The 13,718-nt window shown below is 49.5% G+C and overlaps 1 protein-coding gene across 5 annotated transcripts in view; it reads left to right on the top strand.

Annotated features, from left to right (window-relative positions):
• hivep2a (HIVEP zinc finger 2a) overlaps positions 1-9,967 on the top strand; it is a 222,851-nt gene extending 212,884 nt beyond the window's left edge. For all 5 annotated transcript variants that reach the window (XM_078229395.1, XM_078229396.1, XM_078229398.1 and 2 more), the window contains exons 4-7: positions 1,219-1,394; positions 4,701-4,802; positions 6,300-7,234; positions 8,888-9,967. In XM_078229395.1, coding sequence (XP_078085521.1) covers positions 1,219-1,394; positions 4,701-4,802; positions 6,300-7,234; positions 8,888-9,616 — 1,942 coding nt within the window. In that variant the 3' untranslated portion in view covers positions 9,617-9,967. The remainder of the gene's footprint in view (positions 1-1,218; positions 1,395-4,700; positions 4,803-6,299; positions 7,235-8,887) is intronic.
• The last annotated feature ends 3,751 nt before the right edge of the window (positions 9,968-13,718 follow it).

The raw sequence follows: 13,718 nt of genomic DNA on the forward strand, positions 1-13,718 counted from the left end.
CAGCAGGTGACTAGGCCCGAGTACCATAGTGTGGCATTTTGAGGTGACATTCCTGTACTGATTCCCATCGGCAAAACCTGTCTCAAGCCTGATCCCCTTTCCCATCTGGATAGCCGCTGCCAGAATGCAGCCAGGATGGAATCATGTGGCAAAGGAAGAGGCCATTCAGTCCATCTGCCCATGCTGGCACCTTGAAAGAGCTATGCAATCACTCTCACTTCTTCAACCCTTTTCCCCGCAGCCAGGCAGTTCAGCCCCCTTTCAGAATTGACCTGATTCTTTGACAGAAGTGGAATAAACTCCATGGGGAAACACACCCAGAACCCAATGCCTGCGCCCAGGACTTGAAGGTTTATTTCGGCTGCCCAGCTGTGAGAATGAATGGAACTCGGCCCTGAATTTGACTCCCTCTCTCTCCACATCAGCCGTCCGAAGCAGCACAGGGGTGAGGGGGCGGGGGGGGGGGGGGGGGGGGAGGGTTGCGTGTCCACGAGGTTCCCCAACCCTTAAGATGGAGGGGTTGGATCCTGCTTTGGGTACCTGATCACAGGCAGGAAAAGGCACAAATTGAAAAGATAGCCCAGTGTGTCAAGAGAGCCTCCAGTCTGATCGGTTAGGATTCTGGAGCAGTTAAGCCATATATACATGTTACAGTATTATATAGGGGTGATGATGGCCTAGTGGTATTATTGCTCGACTATTAAACTCAGCTAATGTTCTGGGGACCCAGGTTCGAATCCCGCCACGGCAGATGGTGGAATTTGAATTCAATAAAAAATATCTGGATTTAAGAATTAATTAGCCCGGATGAACGTGAGGAGGTCAACCTGCCTCCTTTCCTGACTTTCTCTACCTCTGCAGTAGGATGTTCAATAAGGAGTATCTGAAATAAAATATTAAATAATTAAATTGAACATCCAGAATTAAGAATCTACTGATGAGCATGCAACCATTGTTGGAAAAAATGCATCTGGTTCCTTTCGGGAAGGAAATCTGCCGTCCTTATCCGGTCTGGCCTACGTATGACTCCAGAGCCACAACAATGTGGTTGACTCTCAACTGCCCTCTGAACAAGGGCATCGAGGGATGGGCAATAAATGCTGGCCAGCCCGTGATGCCCATGTCCCAGGAATGAATAAAGAAAAATATATTGCCTTGACCAAACTGTTTTTTGCCGCACCAGATTTCTTTATTGAAAGTCTTCCTTTGCTTTTATAGGTATAAATCAAACGAGGAGTATGTATATGTGAGGGGACGGGGTAGAGGAAAGTATATTTGTGAGGAATGTGGAATTCGCTGTAAAAAGCCCAGCATGCTGAAGAAACATATCCGGACGCACACTGACCTTCGACCCTTCATGTGCAAGTTCTGCAATTTTGCTTTTAAAACAAAAGGTAAGCTTTGCCTCTGTAGCGGAGCCCGGTTTGGGAGGGGTGGGGGGAGGGGGGGGTGAGCGGGGGGTAGGGGGTGGGCTGTTGCTCAGTTCTCACTCACAGAAGCAAGCAGTCTGTTGGCCGTCCACTTTTCAGAATCAAAAAAAACACCCCATCTTGAATTGAGGGCTCACAAACAAACAGGACGGAGTGACTGGGACACCCACGCTTCAAAACTGCTTCATCGATCGGGCTAGTGGTGTAAAGAGGCGTCACACCTGTATCATTTCCAAGATCACGGTGGCACAGTGGTTAGCACTGCTGCCTCACAGTTCCAGGGACCCCGGTTCGATTCCCGGCTTGGGTCACTGTCTGTGTGGAGTTTGCGCGTTCTCCCCGTGTCTGCGTGGGTTTCCTCCGGGTGCTCCGGTTTCCTCCCACAGTCCAAAGATGGGCGGGTTAGGTGCATTGACCATGTGAAATTGCCCCTTAGTGTCCTGGGATGCGTAGATTAGGGGGACTAGCAGGGTAAATATGTGGGATTACGGGGATAGGGCCTGAGTGGGATTGTGTTCTGTGTAGACTCGATGAGCTGAATGGCCTCCTTCTGCACCGGAGGGTTTCTATGGAAAGTTCAATGGAAATATCGGAATAGCAGGAGGCCATTCAGCTCTTTGGGCTGCTAGCATCATATGGTGCATCGTTCAGAACAGGCTTGAATGGCCTCCTTTCGCCCCCGCTTCTTATGTTATTATCACGGTTGATCTGGAAGTCCATCTACCTGCTTTGGTTCCATAACACCGAATGCCCCTAAGCTTCCACAGTCACAGCCTTTTGATGGAGGGAGTTCCGCCATCAAAGTTCTGTTTGAGAATTGCTCTGCCGGTTAATATTTAGGCAGAGGCATGCACTGCCGTCCCTCAGAGGAGATTGTACAGCAGATTCTACATCACACAACCGGCCCCTCCACACTCCACTCCAGCCTCCTGCCATCTTCCCTCATTGAAATCTCCCATGGTAACCCTCTATTGACTTCTCCCTCATCCACCTAGAATTGTAGGATCCCTATGGTGCAGAAGGAGGCCATTCGGCCAATCGAGTCTGCACCGACCACAATCCCACCCAGGCCCTATCCCCATAACACCACGTATTTACACTAGCTCGTCCCCCTGACACTAAGGAGCAATTTAGCATGGCCGATCCACCTAACCGGCACATCTTTGGAGTGTGAGAGGAAACCGGAGCACCCGGAGGAAACCCGCGTAGACATGGGGAGAATGTGCAAACTCCACACACACTGACCCAAGGTCGGGAATCGAACCCGGGTCCCTGGCGCTGTGAGGCAGCACTGCTAACCACTGTGCCACCGTACTGCTCTCTCCAGCTTCTCCTTAGAAGCATCGACGTGATTCACCTCAACCACTCCCCGTGGTGGCAAGTTCCACAATCTCACCACTCTCCAAGTACAGAGGGTTCTGCTGAATTCCCGATCGGATTTCTTGTGTTACACTGATATCTGAGAGTGTATCCAGTTACGCTCTTCCCAAAAGAGGGAATACACCCTCAGCATCCAATCAAAACCACTCCTAATGAGGGAGAAGGAAAGGGAGGATGGCTGATAGGTTTAGATGACTGGGTGTGGAGGGTAAGCATCAGCATGGATTGGCTGGGCCCAATGGTCTGTTTCTGTGCCATATATCCTCTGTAATGCTTTGGAGATAACATCTCATTTTTAGCAAGGCTCCAATGGCCTGGTGGTATTATTGCTAGACTATTAATCCAGAAACTCAGCTAATGTTCTGGGGCACCGGGTTCGAATCCCGCCACGGCAGATGGTAGAATTTGAATTCGATAAAAAAATATCTAGGATTAAGAATCTGCTGATGACCATGAAACCATTGTCGATTGTTGGAAAAACCCATCTGGTTCACTAATGTCCTTTAAGGAAGGAAATCTGCCGTCCTTACCCGGTCTGGCCTACATGTGACTCCAGAGCCACAGCAATGTGGTTGACTCTCAACTGCCTCGGGCAACTAGGGATGGGCAATAAATGCTGGCCAACCAGTGACGCCCATGTCCCATGAATGAATTTAAAAAACTGCATGACGCGGGTGATTGCAATGGTTATTAAAGATTCCGTAGCAGAATGTTTTTTTTCCACTGGCCTGGCCAGGATTACTGCTGCGAAGGATTACAGTCGAGAGAGGGACAAGAAGAAACAAGCCAGTCAACTCATCATGCCTTCAGCGACTGTTTGTGGGATTAAACTGTCTGCCAAATGGCTGTGTGCTTTATTTATTGTCTGCTCAGTAACAGCGAGGACAGTGGCAGCTTCTCCAGAGTCAGTTACTTTACATAACCGCTCCATGGACATGTTTCATAAAGTCCTTACAGGACAGAAGGAGGCCATTCGGCCCATCGAGTCTACACTGGTCACAATCCCACCCAGGCCCTATTCCCATAACCCCATGCATTTACCCTAGCTAGTGTCCCTGACACTGAGAGGCAATTTATCATGGCCAATCCACCTAACCCGCACATCTTTGGAGCGTGGGAGGAAGCCCACGCAGACACGGGGAGAATGTGCAAACTCCACACAGACAGTGACCCGAGGCCAGGAATCATCCCGGGGTCCCTGGCGCTGTGAGGCAGTGGGGCTAACCAATGTGCCACCGTGCCACCCCATTGAACAATCTCAATGCGGTTCAATTGTGCAAACTGATCAGATCACTCCCAACAACAGCAGGTCCAAGCATGAGAGTATAATTACTGCATTGCGGTGAATTAAAGTTAAGATTAAAGTTTATTTATTAGTTTCACAAGTAAGGCTTACATTAACGCTGCAATGAAGTTACTGTGAAATTCCCCCAGTCGCCACACTCCGGCGCCTGTTCGGGTCAATGCACCCTAACCAGCACGTCTTTCGGACTGTGGGAGGAAACCGGAGCATCCGAGGAAACCCACACAGACACGGGGAGAACGTGCAAACTCCACACAGACAGTGACCCAAGCCGGGAATTGAATCCGGGTCTGTGGCGCTGTGAGGCAGCGGTGCTAACCACTGTGCCACCGTGCCGAATTAACAGGCTTCTAGTAAATTAATGGATACATTGGCAGTCTTTTAAAACAAGAATTAATTTGCTAGGCTCCTGTTCCTCACTGTGGTGAGGCGGGAGCTGGGTGATTCACTCTGCCAGTTGCAGGGTGAAGTGTAGGATGCTGTGTGCCTGTTGGATGGAATAAATAGAGACATTGTTGACCTTGGCTGCTTTTGCAGGCTAATTATCTCGGGACGCTTACCTATGCCATTTTGTCTCTTCATTCCAGGAAACCTGACAAAACATATGAAGTCAAAGGCTCACACCAAGAAATGCCTGGAGCTGGGCATTGCGGTGACCTGCACATATAACACGGACACGGAGGAAGCAGGCAAGTTAGAAAGCTCTCCCTCATTTCATCATCTCTTCATAAGGAGGCCCTTTGGCCCATCGTGCCAGTGCTAGCTCTTTAAGGGAGCTAGCTAATTAGGCCCACAGGCCCCAGCCCTATCCCCACAGCTCCTGCTTTTGATAGTCACTATTGAATCTGCAGCCACCACCCTTTCATTCAGCATATTCCAGGTCACAGGAGATTCACTGGGTTGATTCCGGAGTTGAGAGGCGTTGGCTTGTGAGAATGACTTTGTAGACTGGGGCTATACTCATTGGAATTCAGAAGAATGAGGAGAGATCTTACAGAAGCGTACAAGATAGGAACAGGAGGAGGCCATTTGGCCCTTCGAGCCTGCCCCGTCATTCATCACGATCATGGCTGATCGTCCAACTCAATAGCCTAATCCTGATTTCTTCCTTTGATCCCGTTCGCCCCAAGTGCTATATTCTGCTGTCTCTTGAATATTGAAACATATAAGATTATGAAGGAAATAGATAAGATAGAAGCAGGGAGGTTGTTTCCACTGGCGGGTGAAACTAGAACTAGGGAGCGTGGCCTCAGAATGAGGGGACAAAGATTTAGATCTGAGTTGAGGAGGAACTTCTTCACACAAAGGGTTGTGAATCTGTGGAATTCCCTGCCCAGTGAAGCAGTTGGGGCTACCTCATTGAATTTTTTAAGGCAAGGATAGATAGATTTTTGAACAGTAAAGGAATTAAGGGTTATGGTGAGCGGGTGGGTAAGTGGAGCTGAGTCCATGAAAGGATCAGCCATGATTTTATTGAATGGTGGAGCAGGCTCGAGGGGCCGGATGGCCTACTCCTGCTCCTAGTTCTTATGTTCACACAACTCCTTGTATCCCCCTTCCACTTCCGGTTGCTTTACGGATGATCTGTGCCCTCTGATTGCCAGGCGTGTTCCCTGGTTGAGTGTTCCCTGGTGGAGAGATCCCTACTGGATGGGCTCCATGGCGATCCATGCAAAAGCCCATAGACATTGGCAGGACCAGAAGATCCAGCCAGTGGCCAATGGCTCGCCAAACCCACTGCGGGAAATCCTGCCAGGGGAGGCGGAAAATCCCAGCTGAAGAGTTGTGGAAAACTGGGAGTGGGGGTCAATTGAACATTTCAAAAGTATTGATACAGATGGGCTTGTGTAAGAATAATGGGACCAAGGTGGGGGGATGATGATACTGATCAACTATCGTCTGATTGAAGAGTGGATAGGTTTGAGGGAATGAATGGCCTCCTCCAGCTTTTCCCTTAGCTGGACAAAGTGCAGCACTTCTATCCGTTTAGGGATCGTGATGAGACACTTCGAACACTTATAACAAACTCTGGGCTGAATCCGTAAAGTTGGGAGAGTGTGTGAGAATCCAATAATTAATGTTGGGGTTAGCTGGGGACCTCATGCCGAAGCCCTCGTTACGCAAGGACTGACCTGCTGAGAGTCCATTACCCGTGCACTAATTTCAGCATTACACTTCTCTTTCAGGAATTACTGATGACATTGAGAAGGATGCGTTGAACGAAGTCCCAGTCCGGCACCAGTTCTCAGATCCTGAAGAATCAGATGGAGTGGAGGAGGAGGGAGATGAAGATGATGATGATGAGGATGATGATGATGAAGACCGACAAGGCGATAGCACTCCAACCACAAGATCGCGAAGTACCAGCCCACTACCACACAGCTCCAAACCATCTTCCGTTACCTTTAGCATCGCCTCGCCCTCCGCCTTTGATGTTTCACACTCAAATAATCAGTCTTCCCTCATTAGTTACTTGGTGACACTACCCAGAATTCAAGTAACCCAGTTGGTGCCGCCCAGTTATTCTCACGCAGGGACTCCGCTCACAGACTATCAGAGGAATGTGCGGAATAGGATGGCAGAATCAGTCGAGTACAAGGATAGACTGGACATCCCGACTTCAACGAACGTGTGGCTACCACGAACTGACGACGCATCTTCCAGGGACGACAGCTCCAGAGAAATGTCCCCTTCAGGAGACACAGGTTCGAGCACTCAACCGTCACCCGGCTATGACAGTTCCCCGGGGAGAGACGCGTCACCCACCTCACAGAGGTACTTGTCTCCAAGGAGGGACCTTTCACCCAGAAGACACCTGTCTCCTCGAAGGGAGATTTCACCGATACGGCACCGGTCGCCAAAGAGGGAAACCTACCTGAGCGAGATGTCTCCGAGGAGGGACGCGTCGCCCCGGAGGCACTTCCTTCCGAGGGGAGAGATATCGTCGCCACGGCAGCTGTCCCCTGTGAAAGACCTCTCCCCGAGGAGGGAACTGTCTCCGAGAAGGGACTACAGAGAGAGGAGGCACATGCCATTAATGAGAGCAACCTCACCCAGGAGGGGGTCATTCCAAAGCGGCTATATGACGGGCCAGTACATGCAGCATACGGACATGAGTTTGGTGAGTACATATACTGGCGTGAAGAATTCGGAAAAAAAAATTCATACTTTCAAGGTGGGAGAGACATACAGAGTACATTGCAAATTGTACTTTGCAATGATCTACAGCACATCTGGGCATTCAGAAAGCGCCTTTAACAGTGGCCCAGCATGCCATTGAGTTCAAGGGCAACTAGGGATGGGCAACATCTGCTGTTTCTGCCTAGTTTGAGATAGTAACAAGTCTCACAACACCAGATTAAAGTCCAACATGTTTATTTGGAATCACGAGCTTTCAGAGCGCTGCCCCTTCGAAAGCTCATGACTCCAAATAAACCTGTTGGACTTTAACCTGGTGTTGTCAGACTTCTTACTGTGTTCACCCCAGTCCAACACCGGCATCTCCACATCATGATTTGAGATAAGTGGTGGCTCAACAAGATTGTCATGCTTCCCAATAACAAAAGAAATATTGTAAATAAATTTGCATCCCTGTTTCTAAATAGATCCGTTTGACCCAACTGGTCAATGCTGGTGCCCATCCCTCAGGCCTCCGCCCAACCAACTTTATCTCACCCAATCGCCACAGCCATTTACTCCTTTCCCCATGTGCTCAACTAGTTCCCCTTGAAATGGCCAATATCATTGGCCTTGACCTCCCCAGAATAGTCAGGCGTTCCACACTCTGACTCCTCCCGCTGAGCGGTTCTCATCACCGTGTGCTGAGGGATATCACAAACAGGCCATTCAGCCCAAGTCGTCTGCAAGTTATTTTGTTCTTTCATAAGATGTGGGCATCACTGGCGAGGGGCCAGCATTTGTTGCCCATTCCTAATAGCTCTTTGAACTGACTGTCTCACTCGGCCATTTTCAGAGGGCAGTTGAGAGTTAACTGCATCGCTGTGGCTCTGGAGTCACATGTAGGTCAGACAGGGTAAGGACGTCAGATTTCCTTCCCTAAAGGACATTAGTGAATCAGATGGGTTTTTACGATAATCGACAATGGTTCTAATTGTCGCCGTCACTCAGACAAGCTTTCACGGCGGCACGGTGGCACAATGGTTAGCATTACTGCCTCACAGCGGGAGGGACCCGGGTTCGATTCCCGGCTTGGGTCACTGTCTGTGTGGAGTCTGCATGTTCTCCCCGTGTCTGCGTGGGTTTCCTCCGGGTGCTCCGGTTTCCTCCCACAGTCCAAAAAGGGGACTAATTTCTCCCTCAGTGTACCTGAACAGGTGCCGGAGCGTGGCAACTTGGGGATTTTCACAGTAACTTCATTGCAGTGTTAATGTAAGTCTGCTTGTGACGCTAAGAACCAAACTTTACAATTCTAGATTTATGAATGGAATTTAGATTTCCCCAGCTGCCGTGTTTTGAACCCAGAACATTAGCTTTGGCCCCTGGATAGATAGTCCACCATCTCCCTGGCTCCACACAAACCTCCTCCCTCGCCTACTTTATCTCACTCGATCAAAGTTGATTGATTTATTATTGAGTTGAAGCATAACTCGTTAGGGGAATTACTCACCTCGCAATGCAGGGATGAGAATGATTTCCTGGGTTATGGGTGAAAAACAGATGCAAAGTGAAACAGGAAGTTGTACGAAATGAATAAACGAGGCTCTGACTCTTTAAATTGCATTTCAATGATATTTTTGTTTTTTTTTGTGTACAGAGACAATCTCAGCTGAATTCATACGATAACAGCAGAATGGTGCCCTGGCCAGCGTATGCTGCTTGTGAGAATGACCCAGGAGAACAAGGCCGGCCAAGTCTTTCCGAGGGGCAGCAAGGTTGTCTCTTCAGCCACCTTCCTTTGCACTCGCAGCAACAGGTGCGGGCCCCGTACCAAATGATACCAATCGGAGGAATTCAAATGGTCCATTCAGGGGCAGCAGCGTTCCCGGGGCTGCTCCCAGCTTCTCAGCTCCCTCTGCAAGTGAGGCAAAGGGAGAAGAGCATTATTGACGAAGCCACACACTGCGTCATCGAGAGCATCAAGGAGATGGACATCTTTTCCAAGTCTGAAGACGCACAAATGGCGTCCCCAATGGCCGTGTCTCCTCCGCGGTCAACCAGCCCCATAGATCCTTTCGGGATGGCCGCCCCCAGAGCCGAGGGGAGTCGGACAGCGGGAGGGGAGGGGTACGCCCGGGTCTTTGAGGGGCAGCAGGAACACCGGACGCTGCAGTCCCGCCCCGAGACAGGCCCGGCGCCCGCCAGGGCGGTGATCGCCCAGTCCCGACTGGACGAGACGATGAAGACCTTCGATTGCGGGCGACGCCCGGACAGCACCGCGGGCGGGCAGAGTGGCCCCGAGCTGCCGGGCGCGGAGCATTTCAGCGGGCCGCAACCCACCCGCCCAGAGGAACATCGGCTGCCTGGCTTCGGCCACCAGGGGTAACGACCGGTGCCCGCACTGGGCAGATGACCGGGCAAGAAGCCTAGATACCAACACGGAGAGGTTGAATGAGCTAAACCACCTGGGCAATAAGACAGACTACAAAATGCCCTTGCAGCTGGGTTCCCAGTGAAGGCAAGGGTTTGGGTAAGGGGTGGGGGGGGGGGGGGGGGGGGGGGGTTGGTGGGGGGGGGGGGGGGTTGGTAGGAGAGAATGAGGGGGGCGGGTAAGGGGCATGCCGGCTGCTGCAACCTTCGTCTATCGTGGTCAAGACTTAAAATACAAAATATATGGAGATATTTTCTATTTGTAACTTTGAAAATAATAAGAATAATAAACCCTGACCAAAATCAACTCGCAGACTTTACCTTTGTCGTCCCGTTCAAGTACTTTATTTCATTTTTCGAAACGTCGCAGATATTTTGTGCCTTTTTGTTTTTTTTGCTCGGACTCTTGTACGCGTCACGGGAAAAGAAGAGGATTTGTACAAATTTTAGAACTCATGTACCTGCTTAATACTTGTCCCGTTTTTTTTCTCCTCAGAGCACTTGTTGGGTTTATTTTGGGGGTGGGACGGGAGCTTGTGTTGAATGATGTGAATTAATTGGAACGGTTTATTTTTATGGGTGAGGTGCAGGGGGCGGAATATCATTATATATGTGAGGTTGCACTAAAAATGTATTTTTATACAGTTGAACTACTCTTGTGTACAGTAATGAATTCTGTGATACTAATATTTATTACGTTTTGTTTTATAACTTGTAGAGGTTTTTTTTGTGTCTCCCTCTCATTATAGACACCTCTTACATGCAGCATGGGGTTTGTTTTGAGGACATTAGGATAAAGATTTGTATGCTGTAAATTTCTTGCTGCTGAGATTTCAAGGGGTGGGCACTGCCAACGCAACCAGTCCCCGTATTGTCAAAAGCTCCAACCATCGTATGAACTGTCCTTAACACGCTTTGGTTCCTGTTTGAGCAGCGAGTGCTGAGGACATTGTGGATGTTGAGTGGGGAAGTTGGGCCACTCCCTGCAAAAAAAGAATTGAATGAGTACCATCTTAGTGATTTCTTTCCTCCTTTCCCAGCTCTCTCTCCCTCCCTCTCTCTCTCTCCCTCCTTCTTCCTTCTTTTCATCTCCGGTGCCTCAGTGAAGCATCAACTGTGCCCAAAGGATTGATGGAAGGTCTATTCACAAAGCTGCCTTCAGTTGCTGCTGTGTGTCCACTGCTCTCCGTCAGACAATCCCAAATCAAAACTCACTTTCCATTCCCTCTCTGGATCCCTCTCCGAGGCCCCCCCCCCCCGCTCGGCAGCAAGGCCGAGAAAGGCAACTTGGAAGAATAACCCGGGACGGGAGCCGAGGCATTAGGCCTCCTGGAACCTGACCTAAACCACCCCCTCGCTCCCACCCACCTCCCCTGCATCCCCATCCCCAACCCACCCCCATCCCGCCCCTCCACTCCCTGAACATTGGTGCCCCAGTGTCTCTGGTTGTTGAAGGTCGGGTTATTTAAGCTGGTGAATGTCAGAGCATTAATCGAACCCCATCTCTCCACACGTCCCACAGCACACCTGATCCCTTTGCTGTTTAACCCCCCCCTCCCCCCACTCTGTTCCCCGCCCCCCCCTCCCCCCCGCTTGCTGAATTCCAACAGTGGTTCCCCCCCGGGTGGGAATTTCCACACCCACCGCTTCCCCCCCCCCCACCGCCTCATGGTGGCAATGGCATTGGCCGGAGGCCGGATCTTCTCGTCCCGCCACCCTCAACAGGGGTTTCCCGTTCTATGCATCCCCTCCCCTCCCCTCCACTCCCCCCACTCGGGGGTGGGGGTTGGGGGGGGGGGCCGCGGTTCGCCATCGACGGGTCCGGAAGATTCCACCGGCGAGAACGGCTGGAAAATCCCGACTCATGTCCCCGGCGCAGAACGAAACGAAAAGGAAATGACACGTGTTTATTTTTTAAGAAGGGTCATTTTATCCGGAGCATTTTTAATTGTGAAAAATCGGGGTGTGTCAGATGGTAATGCCCTCTCCTTTTTTTATATATATATATATATAATTTTTTTTAAAAAAAAAAAGACGTATTGTGATTATGCACTTAAAAAGAGAAAAGGTTAAAAACTGAAGAATGGATATGATGGAGTAATTTGAATGAAATTTTTAATTCCGACTGTTGCTGTATTCATTATAAATGAAGTGCTTACTTGGTGACTTTTAATTATAGTACTGTTTAGCATTAACTGAATTGTACCTGCCCGGTGTACATCCTTTATGCCTTCGAGAAGGTTTAAAACAGAAAAAAAAAATCACTTTAAAAGATATTTTAAACTTATATGTGAATATTTTTTTTGTGTGTCGTGCTTGATATAATAGCAAAATCGGAACGTACATTCCAGAAGCCTGTACATATTGTATATTTCAAGTGAATTATCTGTGTAATTTTTTGAGTAATTACTTGTGTCACCACATTTCATGTGATCACACTTAACTGTACAGCAAAGACTTGAACAACAAGCGTGATAAAAGCACAGACCTGTCGTTTTAAAGAAATATATATATAAGGGGTAGGGCGGGGCAAGGGGCTGTGAACCCCTTTGGAAAATGTGTGTATGTGACGTTTAGTGCAAATAAAATGTGCAGTGATATTACCCACTGTGTTGCTTTAATGTTGCTTTGTGCAGCGTGGGGTAATGAGGGTGAGGGGGAAGGTGTGAGCCACTTGTTCCAATCAGTTTGGCCCAGTGGTACAAATCATCGAATACTGACAGTGCAGAAGGAGGCCATTCGGCCCATTGAGTTTGTGCCAACTTTCTCTTACCCAGGCCCTTTCCCTCTGACCCTGTCCCCATAACTTAGAAATCATAAAAATCATAGAAACCCTACAGTACAGAAAGAGGCCATTCGGCCCATCGAGTCTGCACCGACCACAATCCCACCCAGGCCCTACCCCCATATCCCTACATATTTACCCGCTAATCCCTCGAACCTATGCATCTCAGGACACTAAGGGCAATTTTTTTTTAGCATGGCCAATCAACTTAACCCGCACATCTTTGGACTGTGGGAGGAAACCGGAGCACCCGGAGGAAACCCACGCAGACACGGGGAGAATGTGCAAACTCCACACAGACAGTGACCCGAAGCCGGGAATCGAACCCAGGTCCCTGGAGCTGTGAAACAGCAGTGCTAACCACTGTGCTACCGTGCCGCCCCAGGTGGGAGGAAACCGAAGCACCCGGAGAAAACCCACGCAGACACGGGGAGAATGTGCAGACTCCGCACGGACAGTGACCCGAAGCCAGAATCGAACCCGAGTCCCTTGCGCTGTGAGGCAGCAGAGCTAACCACTGTGCCACCCTGCTGCTGGCCAATCTAATCACTGCGCCACCGTGTCTCTGTCCAATCACGTCGTGTATCCTTTATCCGTGAATCCGAAAACCCGACGCATCCAAAAGTATGAGGTTTTTTTTTGGAACCTCATCGATCTCCAGCGCAGAAACCGAACTGACGCGAACTAACCGACCACGTGTGATTTTTTAAAGTGGGAGGTCTGTTTGTTTGCCTGCATATCCACAGGCCAAACTCACTCCGACAAGCCCAGTCACAGATGGTGCCAGGGGTGGGAATTTACGCCAGGTATGCTGTATTTATTAAAACAAGCGCAATACTGCGGATGTTGGAATCTGAAACAGGAACTGGGGAAGCTGGAAACACTCAGCAGGTCTGACAGCATCTATCAGGAGGGGTACGGATTTAACATTTCGAGCCCATGGAGTCATAGAGATTTCCAACATGGAAACAGGCCCTTCGGCTCAACTTGTCCATGCCACCCTTTTTTTTTTAAACCCCTAAGCAAGTCCCAATTGCCCACATTTGGCCCATATCCCTCTATACCCATCTTACCCATGTAACTGTCTAAACGCTTTTTAAAAGATAAAATTGTACCTGCCTCTACTACTACCTCTGGCAGCTTGTTCCAGACACTCACCACTCTCTGTGTGAAAAATTTGCCCCTCTGGACACTTCTATCTTTCCCCTCTCACCTTAAACCTATTCGCTCTAGTTTTAGACTCCCCTACCTTTGGGAAAAGATATTGACTATC

This window comes from Mustelus asterias, chromosome 15 (genome assembly GCF_964213995.1).
Source record: "Mustelus asterias chromosome 15, sMusAst1.hap1.1, whole genome shotgun sequence".
Lineage (NCBI taxonomy): Eukaryota > Metazoa > Chordata > Chondrichthyes > Carcharhiniformes > Triakidae > Mustelus > Mustelus asterias.